Source organism: Salarias fasciatus, chromosome 18, assembly GCF_902148845.1.
Source record: "Salarias fasciatus chromosome 18, fSalaFa1.1, whole genome shotgun sequence".
NCBI classification, from domain to species: Eukaryota; Metazoa; Chordata; class Actinopteri; order Blenniiformes; family Blenniidae; genus Salarias; species Salarias fasciatus.
The window spans coordinates 6,668,902-6,681,712 of NC_043762.1; the positions used below are offsets into that span (position 1 = coordinate 6,668,902).

Sequence of the window (12,811 nt, forward strand, 5' to 3'; positions counted from 1 at the left end):
TCTTGTGGAGGTTGTCGGTGAAGCAGCGATGAGTAAAGACTATGGAGGTCAGAGTGCTAACAAGTTTTCTGCTTGGAGTGAATATTCATATAGATTATCCAAATATGCATGAATGAAGAGAAACAGTGACTGAACTGAAGTTTTTATGAGGAAACCACGGTAATCATGTTAAAAAACTGATAAAAGTCCACTTTTCATGATAGGGCTCCTTTCAGATTGAAGCCTGTCCAGGATTAAGTATGTGTTTTACTTCCAGAACGAAGAGATGAATTGATTTTCATGTATGTGCTTCACTGAAACATCACTCCAGAGACAAAACATAAAGTTTCATTATTTATTCTTAAAGCAGCAAGATTTTACAAGAAAAAAAAAAAAAAATCTGTACAGCGAACGAGGAAAGACGAGCCGACTTCCAGCAGTCAGGTCGAACACCTAAAGAGACTCAGGACGGATGGAAACGCTCAGACAGGAAAGACCAGGAGGCGAAGACGAGTCCCGGCGAAGAGGAGGAAGATCCAGACGGAGAATTAAATAAATTAAAAAAATACAGAAACTGCTCTCAATGTACAAGGAAGCGAGTCTGCAGACTTTGGTTCCCTGTGTGTCTCTGCAGCTCTGCTACTCCTGACAGTCTGAAGCCTTTCGGTCAACGGGAAGGCTGGACCAGCACCACCACGAGTCCACGGCACAGAACGAGCTCGGCCACCAATCCGGGACGCACACGGAGTATTGCTTCGGAACGGTCAGGTATGTACAACACGCAGACGGGACGCCACATCTGAACCACATGAGGTATGCTCAGCCCGTCTTCAGGCTTTTCCCACAGGAATCGGGCCGGGAGACGGACGCGGACGCGGCGTGCGAGCAGCTTGGGGGAGTCTCCTCGCCGGACGGGACGGGTGGGACCGGAGTGTGGACAGCGCCCGGCTGTTAAAGTGCAGTTCAAACGCCCGTGGACGGAGTGGAGAGGTCTGGTTTGGCTTCGCTGGCGGCGGCGCTCCACGCCGTTCAGACGCGGTCGCAGATGACCGTCTCGACCACGAAGGTGTTCTCGAAGTGGCGGATCCTGTGGCACTTCCTGGCGTCGCGCCGCTCGATGCCTGACGGAGGAAGAGGAGGAGGAGGAAGAGGAGGTCAGGAAACATGAACAAAACCACAACTCTACTTAAATTTTCCTGTTTATTGTTTCATTACATTTCTTATAAATATAATAGTGTTAATTCTTGTTTTTGATTGTTTATCGGTTGTATTTTCTGTTGACAAAACCTTTAATGATGTTTGTAAGTTGAGTTTTTTTTATTTATCTGATGTGAGACGCTCGTTTGTTTGTTTTTTGAATCTTATTACTGAATCTGTTTTTGATAACTGCCATCATTTGTTTTCCGAGTTGTTTGGTTGTTGTTTACAGCTCAGCCGTTTGTGATTTGACTCTCCGGCTGCTGGATCGGACGACCAGATCTGATCTGAGGTCAGCGGGAGATTCCCGCCCATATAAGTCCGCGCTGGAAGCTTCTTGCATCATTTCTGAAAGGTCCAATCGGAGGCTCGCCGATCGGCATCACGGCCGCCTCCGCAGAGTGTGTGGACGCGTCGGCCGCGGCGCCGGTGATTCACACGGCAGGAAGCTCCCGGGCTGCCCACACACACTCACACTGACAGCAGCGTTTTACACTACACGCTCTGCAGCTCCAACAGGAAGTCTCTTTTTGGAGGTGTGCGTACGTGTACGTGTGCGCGTGTGTGTGTGTGTGTGTGTTGGGTTCCCAGTGACTCAGTCTCCTGCTCGCCGTCACATGATTCAATGTGTCGCAGCAGACGGCGTGGAGAGGGAATCACAGGCAGGCAGGTTTTCAAATGGCCATGTAAGGGAGGCTGAGGAGGCGTTCGGCGCCCGCCGGAACGTTCCGTCAACGAGATCTGATCATACGACGCTGAACCGCCAACTTCACAGCTAACCGCCACGAATCGTTACAGAACATTAATTAGCTGGAGCGCCTCAAAATCACAAACTGCTCCTACGGTAACCAATTCTTTAAAGGGACGGGACAGCGGATTTCTGTAAGACCGCCTCTGTACACTGAGGGTAGTCATGATAATATTACTTTCTGCTCCATTGAAATTTTTGTATTGCTTATATTTGTAATGAAACCAATATTTCCATTGTCAGAGCTTCATAGATTCTAAAGAGAAATAATTTTGTATATCAAATTTTATGGCTGAAATAAGAAGAAATAACATTTCGTGACTTTAATTTGGATTAAACGAAATTGAAACAGATTTTCCGTCAATTTTTAAAATAAAGTCATCAATGTTGGTCTAACTGCACATGCACACTTTCTGTCTTTATTCATATTGATTTTAATTTAAATTCCCGTCTGATTTGTCCTCAGGGAGTAAATTTAGTGTTTTTGTGAGTGAACTCTGTTTGCAAGTCGTTGATAATCAGTTCTGGACTCACGGTGGCGCTGGTTGCGGCGTCTCATGAGGCGGTAGGTCTCTTTGCCGTAGCAGAGCCGGTGGATGAAGGGTCCGAGCTGCCTCATGTTCCGGAGCCGGCCCGTCACCACCATCTCCTCCTGGACGATGTAGGTCTGGGGGAGGTACGTCCCTCGCTTCACGTTGATGAGCAGCTCCCAGAGGCTCCGCGGAGGCATCACTAGCGTGGTGTTCAGCTCAGTGATGTAGCATTTGTCCAGAGCAATGTCGAAATACGCCGTCAGGCCCTGGAGGGAAGAATAAAGACATTTAGATTACTCTGCACCGGATTTCAAATCCTTGGCTTTCATCGGGAAATCGGTCGCTGTGTGTAAAACGGTGCGTCATCTGCAAACGATGCGTTCACTGACCCGCTGGAAGTCGTGGATGATGTCGGCCGGGTCGCTGCCTCCGAAATGCGGCACGGGGACGCTGATCTGCTCGTAGTTGTCGTCGAGGTAGATGCCGACGTTCTCCTCGAGCTCCTGCCGCCCCCGCAGGGGGGCGTACACCGAGTCGTCGTAAAAGATCCGGCAGTGGAAAAAGCTGTCCTCTGGGATCTGCTGAAGAGGCGCCGGGCGGCTCAGTTAGCGGGGGGTTCAGGGTGGAGGGAGGGAGAGAGGGAGCAGGTAGGGGGGAGGGGGCGTGGCCTACCTGAGCTACGAAGTAGTGGCGGTAGATGAAGACGGAGGCCAGCACCAGGCCGGACATGAAGACCACCAGGCCGAAGGCCAGGCAGCACAGGCCGGCGGGAAACGGCTTCTTCGGCCGGATGATGGGAACCAGCTGCTCCTGAAAGCACAAGAACAACAACGGTTCAGACAAACACACTTTTCAAACGTCAAAGAGCTAAAAGGTTTGAGCCTTCGCAGTCCTTTTCCTCTCTTTTCGCTCAAAATAAAGAGTTCAGATGGTTTCAGGAACACTCTCCTGGATGTGGCAGAAGGCGCTCCTCCGTCAGACCTGCGAGACGTGAGACGGACAGCCCGCCGTCTCTCAGTCCATCTGCAGCATCCTTCTCTCTCCCTACTACCGTTTCCATGGAGACGGAAGTTCACTCGCCCGCCCGTCAGGCAGTGACGGAGACGTTGGCACGTGGCCGTCTGGCTCTATTCTTAGACGCCCGCTTCCAGGCTCCTTATTTGTCGATGTGCGGCTCGCTGGGTGGGAGTCAGAAGGAGTCCCTGATACATCCACACACACGCGGCAGCCAATCAGACGCCTGGCGGCGAGCTCGGGCGTCACGCGTCGGAGCCCCCCGCCGACGTCACAGACAGGTGAAGGAAGACGTCTGCAGAGGTGACGGATGCGTCAGCCGCACATTTCTATTTGTGTTTAACTCCACGGAGAAAGCCCGGAAAATAACCTCGGCTCTGACGTAACGTTGATCACGCCGATCCACGTCACTTTGACGTGCTGGATCCATTCCAGACGCAGCCTTCCTCACTTCTCCTCACAAACAGTCAATGTTTTCTTTCATTTGCTCGGGACAACGAAAAAAAACTTCACCTCACCAGCCTAAAATTCACATTTAACAACCGGCATTCATTTTAATTTGAGCTGAAAAGCTTAAATTCAGGCACAAAAAGTGTGATTTCCTCACTGGAACTTATTATTCCTCCCAATATTGCCTGTTTTCTTCATTATAGTCATTTTCATAATTACACTTTTTTTGTCCAGTGATCACAGAATTTCATTTTCTCACCATTAAAGATCAGAAAGTATTCAGACTGATGATGATTTTCAGTCTTTGGAAACAATACAATAAAATAAAACAGCTGCAGCTGCATATGAGTGCCTGCAGTCCACATTATAGCACATATTTCAACATTCTAACATATTCTTGAACATTAAAATCAGCTGACAATGTCCCCCGCAGGATGCTTAGTCTCTTTCTGAGGTCCTCATTCCATTTACAGCATCAACTCCTTACATTGCACATGCAGTGGATGTCACTTTGCACTGATTAGTTCTTTTAGAGACAGCATCAGAGAACAAACTGTCCCTGTCTTTTAAAGTAACACTGGAGGACCACTCACACGCCCCCTGCAGGAAACAGGTGGTGCAACACCTGTAGAGCTCAGTCCTCTTCGCTCCAGCACAATAACGCTGCATGAGCCTCAGTCTTCTCCAATTTTAACTTAAATACTGAGATTACTGAGTTCACCCATACTCTTTTGATTTCTTGGGCTTTTGCACGTAAAAACAAGTTAATTAAGAGAGTGCATGTGAGTTTCACAGCCGGCAGTGCCTCATCCTCTCATCCTTGTTCCACCTGCTCTCCTCAGGCAGACGGAACAAAGCAAACAGAAGGAGCAGCTTTTACCCCGGAATGAACAGAACTTTACATCTAAAATGAAAAGTGTAATAACTGGCTCTTGTATGTGTATACTGTATGTGTTTCTTTCTTTTAGGCATTTTACTGTTCTCTTTTACAACTACCTTTTTTTTTTAAACATATTTGTGCATAGTTTTCATGCATTTTATTGCTTTCTTTAATATCCTGTACCACACATGCATTCATTTAGAATGTGGCATTTGTACAGACTGAACTTTCAATTTAGTTGTTTAACAATGAAAATAGTGGTTATTCTGATTGATCCATACTGCAGCACATTAATGTAATTGCCACTTTTCTCCCTGTAAATAGTGTTTATCTTTTTTTCTGCTGATGCTCTGTATAAATTTCTTTTTCCATAATTTTTTATTCCCATTGATATTTTAACTTTTATTTACTGTGTGTTCTTTTCTGAATAGAGAAACGCTCCAAAGAATTTCCCTCTGGGATTAATAGTAATTATTATAATAGATTAAAAGTAATAAAATGCATTTCTAATCTATTAATATCAGGTTTATTATCTTTAACTATTATCAACAAATACCAATTATCATGGCACAACAAATGCAGCGAATAAATTAAAAAAAATAGCTAACATGGTTAAGATTTAACTATTAAAACTGGATTAAATTGAGTTCAGATGAGACAATGGTCTGCAGCTCGTGCAGCAAACAATCACAACAAGCAAAGACACTCACGTGAGGCTGCGGGATGCTGAACTTGTCCTCCTCGCGCTCTTTGGACACGGGCTGGAAGGTGATCTTCACCATGGCTGCGGCTCACACTGTCTCTCTTTGTCTTTCTGAGTCTTTGTCTCTTTCAGTCTTTCTCTGTCTCAGTGAGTCTCTGAGTCTCTGTACAGCCGGTTCCGCGCAGCGCGCTCTTTATAGGCCCGTGCGGGCTCGCCCCCGGTGCTCGGTGACGTCACACGCGCGTCTTCTGTGACGAACGCTTGCCGCGTAGGTCTGAGGGCGGAAGCCGCCTCGACACTGTCAGAATAAGAAATCCCATCCGGAGAAAACGATCATATTTAATACAGAAGTATAATGTTATCACATAATTCACATACATGACCCAAGTGTGAATTTTGATTTTATTTACATGCATCTCATCCTAATTGTGTGGCTCTTAAACCAAACTGAGGCTTTTACTTTGAAAGTCAGTGCCTGATATGGTAGCGTGCTCCGGTTTTTATTTAAAGCTACTTTTCTCCAAACTATCACCGGAAATGTTTCACACTGGCAGCTCACTACGACACAGAAGTAATCCATCCCATAATAATGTCATATTTATACCATCACAGAGGAGTGTGATGCAGTACAGTGTGTTCCATCTCTGCTCTGTGTGTGTGTGTGTGTGTGTGTGTGTGTGTGTGTGTCCTCATCCTCCTGGACCCATTGATAAAAGTAGATCACCACTCAATAGAGAAAGAACCACAGACACACGAGATATTTTAATAATATAATCCTCCCCCACTCCCTACGATATAATAGTACAGTACCACACAGTACAGTGTGTTCCATCTCAGAGTCCTGCAGGATCCAGTAACTGCGGATTTCGTTTTATATTCGTACCTCACAGCCTTCATCAAATACACTCCTCAAATAAAAATGTTTTCTAAGAATGATGTCAAATCCAGAAGGGTCGACTGCACCTGTTTAGAAAGATTGAACTTCTACCGATTTCATCGATCAATACTCTGCAAATCCACATCGGGATGTAAAAATTTAATAATGATATAGAAGATCTTCCAGACCAATTTCACAACTTTTTCCTCTTATCCGAAGCCATTCACTGAGACCCAACGAGGAACCTGAAAGACTTTCATCGTGCACTTTGTATTGTCAAGCATCAACTTTCTATCGAATTCTGAGGGCCCAAACTCTGGAACTCCCTGGATTATTAATTTAAAATGTCTTTAAAGCTAAGTTATTGAATAATCTGCTGTTCAAACAGTATCCCACTCATTCTCAGTTATGTCATATGGATTAGGTGACTCTATTTATAAACTCTTTTGTTTTCTCTGCTCGTTGTTTCTTCGTATTTTGTAATTTTTTTTCTTTCCATTTCCATATCCATTATATTATTTTTTATTGAAGATTTCAAAGAAGCCTACCGGGATTCTTTTCTCTTCTGAACAGTTTGGTTTCATTTTGTCGTAGTTGTTCTGTACATTCTTATTTTGTGACAAGAAGAATATAACAATGGTAAAAGTTGAACTACTTCTCAATATTAATGTCTTAACAGAACTGGATAAAGAATTACACAAATGCAAAGAATCCAAGATACATTTCCTTTACTTCCTACAATATATGATCATAAAAAGCTTCAGTGTACAAAATCAGGAGACATTTTAATCTGGCAGACTTGTGCCTGATGTCTTTATAAAATCTTGATTTTATGTAAAATTATGTAAATGTAAAGCTGTACATTGACAGCAGCAGCTCCAGAGGGATGGAGGACAGATAGAGACACTCCCAGGCTCCAGGGATGATGTCTCAGGTCACATCAGATAGCTTGGGTATTCACCACCATCTTTAACTTCATGTGCAACCGTCTGCAGTCTCCACCTGCCTCAAGTCATCCATGATCCCTCCAGTCCCCGAGAAGAACACAGTGTGCTGCTTCAATGACCTCCACCCGGTCGTTCGAACCCCCAACCTGGGCCTCAGCACCAAGGAACTGGCTGTGGATTTCAGAAGATCAACACACAAGGAGCGCTTCACCCTCTGCATCAACGGAGAGTACAGAGCTTCAGGTTCCTTGGAGTACACGTATCGGCCGACTTCACCTGGACCGCCAGCATCTCCCATCAAGTGTGGAAGGCGCAACAGAGACTTTAGTTCCTCAGGAAGCTAAAACAGGCTCATGTTCGTCAACCCCTGCTGGTGAAGAGATACTGCTGCAGTGTGGTTCACCAGAGGAACCAGTAGAGGGCAGGAGGAACATTGGGTGGTGAGGGCAGTTGAGAAAATTACCACACCACATTTCCCAGATTATACATTATCATTGACTGACTTAAGAATAGAATAGAATAGAATAGAATAGAATAGAATAGAATAGAATAGAATAGAATAGAGTTTATTTATCTCACCATGGAGAAATTTACCATTACAGAGGCTCATAGAACACACAGGGGGGTGAAAAACAGTGAGGAAACATACAAATCAAGAATAGGTAATAGCGAAGTACAAGGTCACACTCATCACAAATGATTCCACTCCCCTTTGACATCCCTCGTTCTTCCCGTACGCTTGCAGAAAAAGATAAGAGGCATTAAAAACCAGAACAAACTACCTGAAGCACAGCTTCTGTCCACGAGCTGTGAAAGCCACCAATCAGCTCAGTCCCACCTTCACCCTCACAGCACTAGATTCTGCACTGAAAACACTTTGCACAAGCCAGTGTAGCCTTGGCTGCAAATACTGAGCAGACCTTTATTTGAATTGATCTTATTTTAATATTCTATCATGCTTTTTTTTTGTCCTGCCTGGAGGATGCTGTGATCTACATGTCACTGATGAAAACTTTGCCTCCACAATGGCATTAAAATACTTTTCTTTTCTAGATGTTTTATACCAGTGGGCAGCTACTACTCTGCAATATAACAATGTTAAAACACAATAATACGACCAACAAGCACTTTCTACTAATACCAATCAATAAACTCCTCAATTAATTCTGTCCCACAGCATCACACAGTGCACTGAGCACGTGGGACATTAATGAATGAGTCAGATTCAATATGTATGAATAATGAATTCAGTTTATTAGTCATCAGAAGCACTCATAAATCATCCGAGCCAATTAGCTACTCATTTAAATCAGTTAAAACTGATTTAAACAAGGTTAAATTACTTCAAAATTAATTCAAATGTCATCTTCTGCTGCTGTTTATTTTCCGTTTATCATCATCTGTTCAGTCACAAAATCCTCCTTAGGTAATAAAAAAAACGTGTCTCCTAAAGTTGCACATTTTTACGGGGATTTTTGTGGGGATGGTTTGAATTCTATATATTAGCTGTGAATGGTGCAGAGCCGGGTCTCTGCAAAGCTCACTAACTGCAGCTCTTAATACAGATGGAGGCCGAGGAGCAAGAAAACACGAAACACACTGAGAAAGAGAAAGAGACAGCAGGAGGAGGCGGAGGAGGACAGAGAAGCATCTCAGATGCTAATGCTAAGCTAAGCTAACGAGCGAATTCAAACAATGAAAACAGTCTTTGTCGAGGGTACATGAAACTGGTGCGGCTGCTGAACAAGCTACGACTAGCAACCCAAGTTTCAGAGATCAGTTTTAACTGTGAATACAACTAAAAAAGAAGCTAACGAGAAGAAGCAGCGAAGCTCAGCGCTGCTTGCTGGTGAATCAGGAAGTGATACAATTACCGTGACGTCACCGGAACAGGAAGTGGACCTGTCTCATATATATATATATATATATATATATATATATATATATATATATATATATATATATATATATATATATATATATATATTTTTTTTTTTTTTTTTTTTTTTTTTTTTTTTTTACTGAGGCCAAACTCTCCTACCTGTGAGCGTCTGGTTGTGTTACTGAATGTTTGAGTTTCTGACTGTAAAATAACACCTTATGCCCCTATTTCCATTTGTAACTATTCGTTGAATTCACTTTATTTTAAAGTTAATTTACAGAAATTTGAGGGGAAAATGGTTGGAAAAATATAACGAACCCCTTGTTGAAGACCTATAATAAATATTATTTATGAGCGTTTTTTCTTATGGAATCTTTCACCCAAAAGAAAGAAAGACAGAAAGATTTAAAAAAATCAAACTTGTTTTGGTCTGAAATAAATTACTATCTGTGTCTTTATCACTTCTTCTAAATAACTATTAATAATAACTATAACAATAACAATTCTCTGTGTTTGATGAATATCCAGATATACATCAATTGTGATTTTCAGAAACAATTAATCGTGCAATCATGCAATTAAAAAACTATTTTGTCGTAAACAGACATTAGAATAGATTTTTTTTTTTTTAGCTATATCACCCTAAAATACAATTATGAGTAATGTATTATTAACTGGTCTTTTTTTCTCCCCAGATTCAGGCAGGCAACAAAACTTCAACCAAAATTCAAATTATTTTAAATGGAAAAAATATACCAAGCCAATGAGCTTGCACCACTGCTGCCATCTAGTGTAGATCTACAGCCAGAGAGCAGGTTTTTCTTCAGCATGTGGACAATACAGTATACTTTACATTCACAGGTAACTGAATTTACTTTATGTAGAAAAACAAGTACTTAAGATATATGAAAATTCGTAATATAAAACTATTTTAACAGGAGGAAACGTGTTTGATTTTAATCAGTGTTTCTAAATTGCCTGCAGGAGGAGATGGAGCGACTTCAGGGCCTTTCGGTTCAGTATTTTGTTTTTTTAACCACTGGGAATAAATAACGCATTTAAAGCTCATGAGTGATAAAGGTTGATCATCTGTCTCCGTTTTCAGCTGAGATCACCTTCAGCATTCACATTGGATGTACAGATAAGACAATAAAACAGAGTCAAGGCCAATTGTATGGTTAATCAGGATTTGTCTTTATTTTCATATACAAAAGATGGATGTATTCTCATCTAGTTTATATTTCTAAGCATTTCAACTCACAGATAAAGTTACCATTCATACTGTTTTAGTGAAACCAGCCAACACACACTCACTCGCGCACACACACACACACACACACACACACACACACACTCGCATCCACACACACAGTTCACATAAACAGGGAAGGTCACACAATTCAGTCAAATATCCATTCATACGACAAGTAATGAACAATATGCTGACTGTAAATCAAAAAAAAAAAATTCTTTCACAGGATCCACACATGAAAAGGAAGAAACCCTTTACATTTGTCAAGTAAATATATACACAATAATTGATAAGATTTTTTTTTCTTTTTTTGTTGAAGATGAGACCGACTATGTTAGTGTCACTAACGAGGTACTGCATGAGGTAAGTGGTTTTCTGTTCAGAAGAGCTGGGTCTAAGACAGCGTTTGGAGGTAACAACCAATCACGGCAGGTTTTTCAAAACATGACTGACTGCTTTTTTTTTTTTTATTATTATTATTATTATTATTATTTGTCTGGCACAATTCGTGAAAGCACCTGGGCCACGTTCAGCTCACACACACACACACACGAGGTTTGGGATCCGCTGCGTTGTGTCGGGTTGTCGTTTAGTGTCCGTCCGAGCCTGATCCAGGCGTGATGAGATGTACTTTGATGATGTGCAGGAGGGAAAAACTGCTGAGTCACCGCTGAGCCGGGTGACTTTTCCGACTCTGATATTCAAATGACTATTGCTGTATAATAAATATTGCTGGACCGTCGGACCATGCACATGCCACTGCTCACATGAATCCTAATGCTGCTGCATCATCAGTCAATCATGTGGTTACAAACACAATGACTTCCAAACACTGAAAAGATTTCTTCTGTTTTCGACTGATGCTTTTTTTTTTCCTTTTTTTTTTTTTTTCCTTTTTAAAATGTCCTTTACCAAAACTGCACATCAGCAAGCGTTACAGTCCACTGTTAAAAGTCACCATCTTTCCACAGCACTAATCAAAGCACAACAGTTGAGCCTGTGTGTTGTCCAACGTGGCTAAAAACTATCACTAAAACAGGTCTGGACATCACATCGGCAGGTTAATATTGAGGCAATACTGTTCAAACAGGCATGTCAAACAAGTGGCCAATCACAAAAAGCCATCCGCACCAAACTAGAAGGGAGTTTTTGTTGCGTTTTCTTTTTTTTTTTTTTTTTGTTCTGAATGATATACACACTAAGCTTTCTAATGCAAGTACTATCCACACAGCTTCTGATCCGCAGGAACTGAGACCACTGTTGTACTGAAATCAGTAATACCACTACGATTCTTGGAAGAGAGAGAAAACAAAAAGAAAGAAAGAAAAAAAAAAGCACAGGGCTACTTAAATATGTCGAGGAGGAACCGAGAAATCCCTTTCCTTTTTCTTTTTTTTGTAAAATGAGAACTGTAATGCCCTGCTTTGTATTAAAAAAAAAAAAAAAAAAACAGATCAGTGTTCGGCAACTGTGTGTACACGTATATTTACATGAATCTGCCCATCTTCTTTTAAGTTTCTCGAGCATTAACACCGTGAAAAAAGAACCGTCCGGGCTCTTTTTTTAAAAAACGGAAAACCGAAAAGAAAAGAAAATCTCCACAGACAAAGAGGCCCGGCCGGCAATAAAATATCTCCACTACTAAAACACAATAGAATACATAACACAACTCGATATACATGTAGAAAAAAGCCTGAGGTACTTGTCAGAATATCTGAGGTCAGTCTGGAGGGGTCAGCAGCTGAGGGCTTACCCAGTCAAAAACAAAACAAAACAAACAAACACAACAGAATATTAGCCTCACATCATATCATGGATAGTTATCACATGTTAGCGTTACTTTAAAGAAAACATGTACACCTACAAATCCTTGAGTATCCTGGAATAGTCACAGCAGCATAACGGACATTCAATGTATGGTTTTCATGTTATGGTACAACTATGGCATTGCATTTGAGACAAAGGCAACCATTTGAGCTCTCCTTGCATGACGTACAGTGACTGAGGTATCTGGGGACTGGTGTCCGACTGAGTCTATTGAACAAACACCCATGGAAATTTCAAAAAAGAAGAAGAAGAAGAAGAAAAAAAAAAAGACAGACATGTTGCTTACTCAAGTATGGCCCACACGAGGATACCCCCCACCCCTCCCCCTCCCCTCCCCTCTCCTCTCCAAGACACACACTCCCAGCTCAAAACTTCACATCCACACACACACACACACACACACGCACACAGTTAAAATTAAGAATGTGTAACATTGCAACTCCAGACAGCATCCGTCAATGCCCCTGGCACTGGCAAAGGAGTAACTCTGAACTTCTACATTTAAAAACAGAAAGAAAAAAA

General features: G+C 42.2%; 1 protein-coding gene and 1 long non-coding RNA gene across 2 annotated transcripts; both read right to left on the reverse strand.

Annotated features, from left to right (window-relative positions):
* Positions 1–550: 550 nt before the first annotated feature.
* itm2cb (integral membrane protein 2Cb) lies at positions 551–5,656 on the reverse strand. The gene is made up of 5 exons (XM_030114547.1): positions 5,512–5,656; positions 3,130–3,267; positions 2,847–3,038; positions 2,459–2,723; positions 551–1,100 (listed from the first exon to the last, which is right to left on the reverse strand). Exons 1-5 carry the CDS (start codon positions 5,581–5,583, stop codon positions 1,009–1,011), a joined length of 759 nt encoding a protein of 252 aa, XP_029970407.1. The 5' UTR covers positions 5,584–5,656; the 3' UTR covers positions 551–1,008.
* Positions 5,657–10,383: 4,727 nt separating this feature from the next.
* LOC115405092 (uncharacterized) lies at positions 10,384–12,798 on the reverse strand. The gene is made up of 2 exons (XR_003933416.1): positions 12,691–12,798; positions 10,384–10,563 (listed from the first exon to the last, which is right to left on the reverse strand). It is a non-coding gene; the product is annotated as an uncharacterized LOC115405092 (long non-coding RNA).
* Positions 12,799–12,811: the final 13 nt, after the last annotated feature.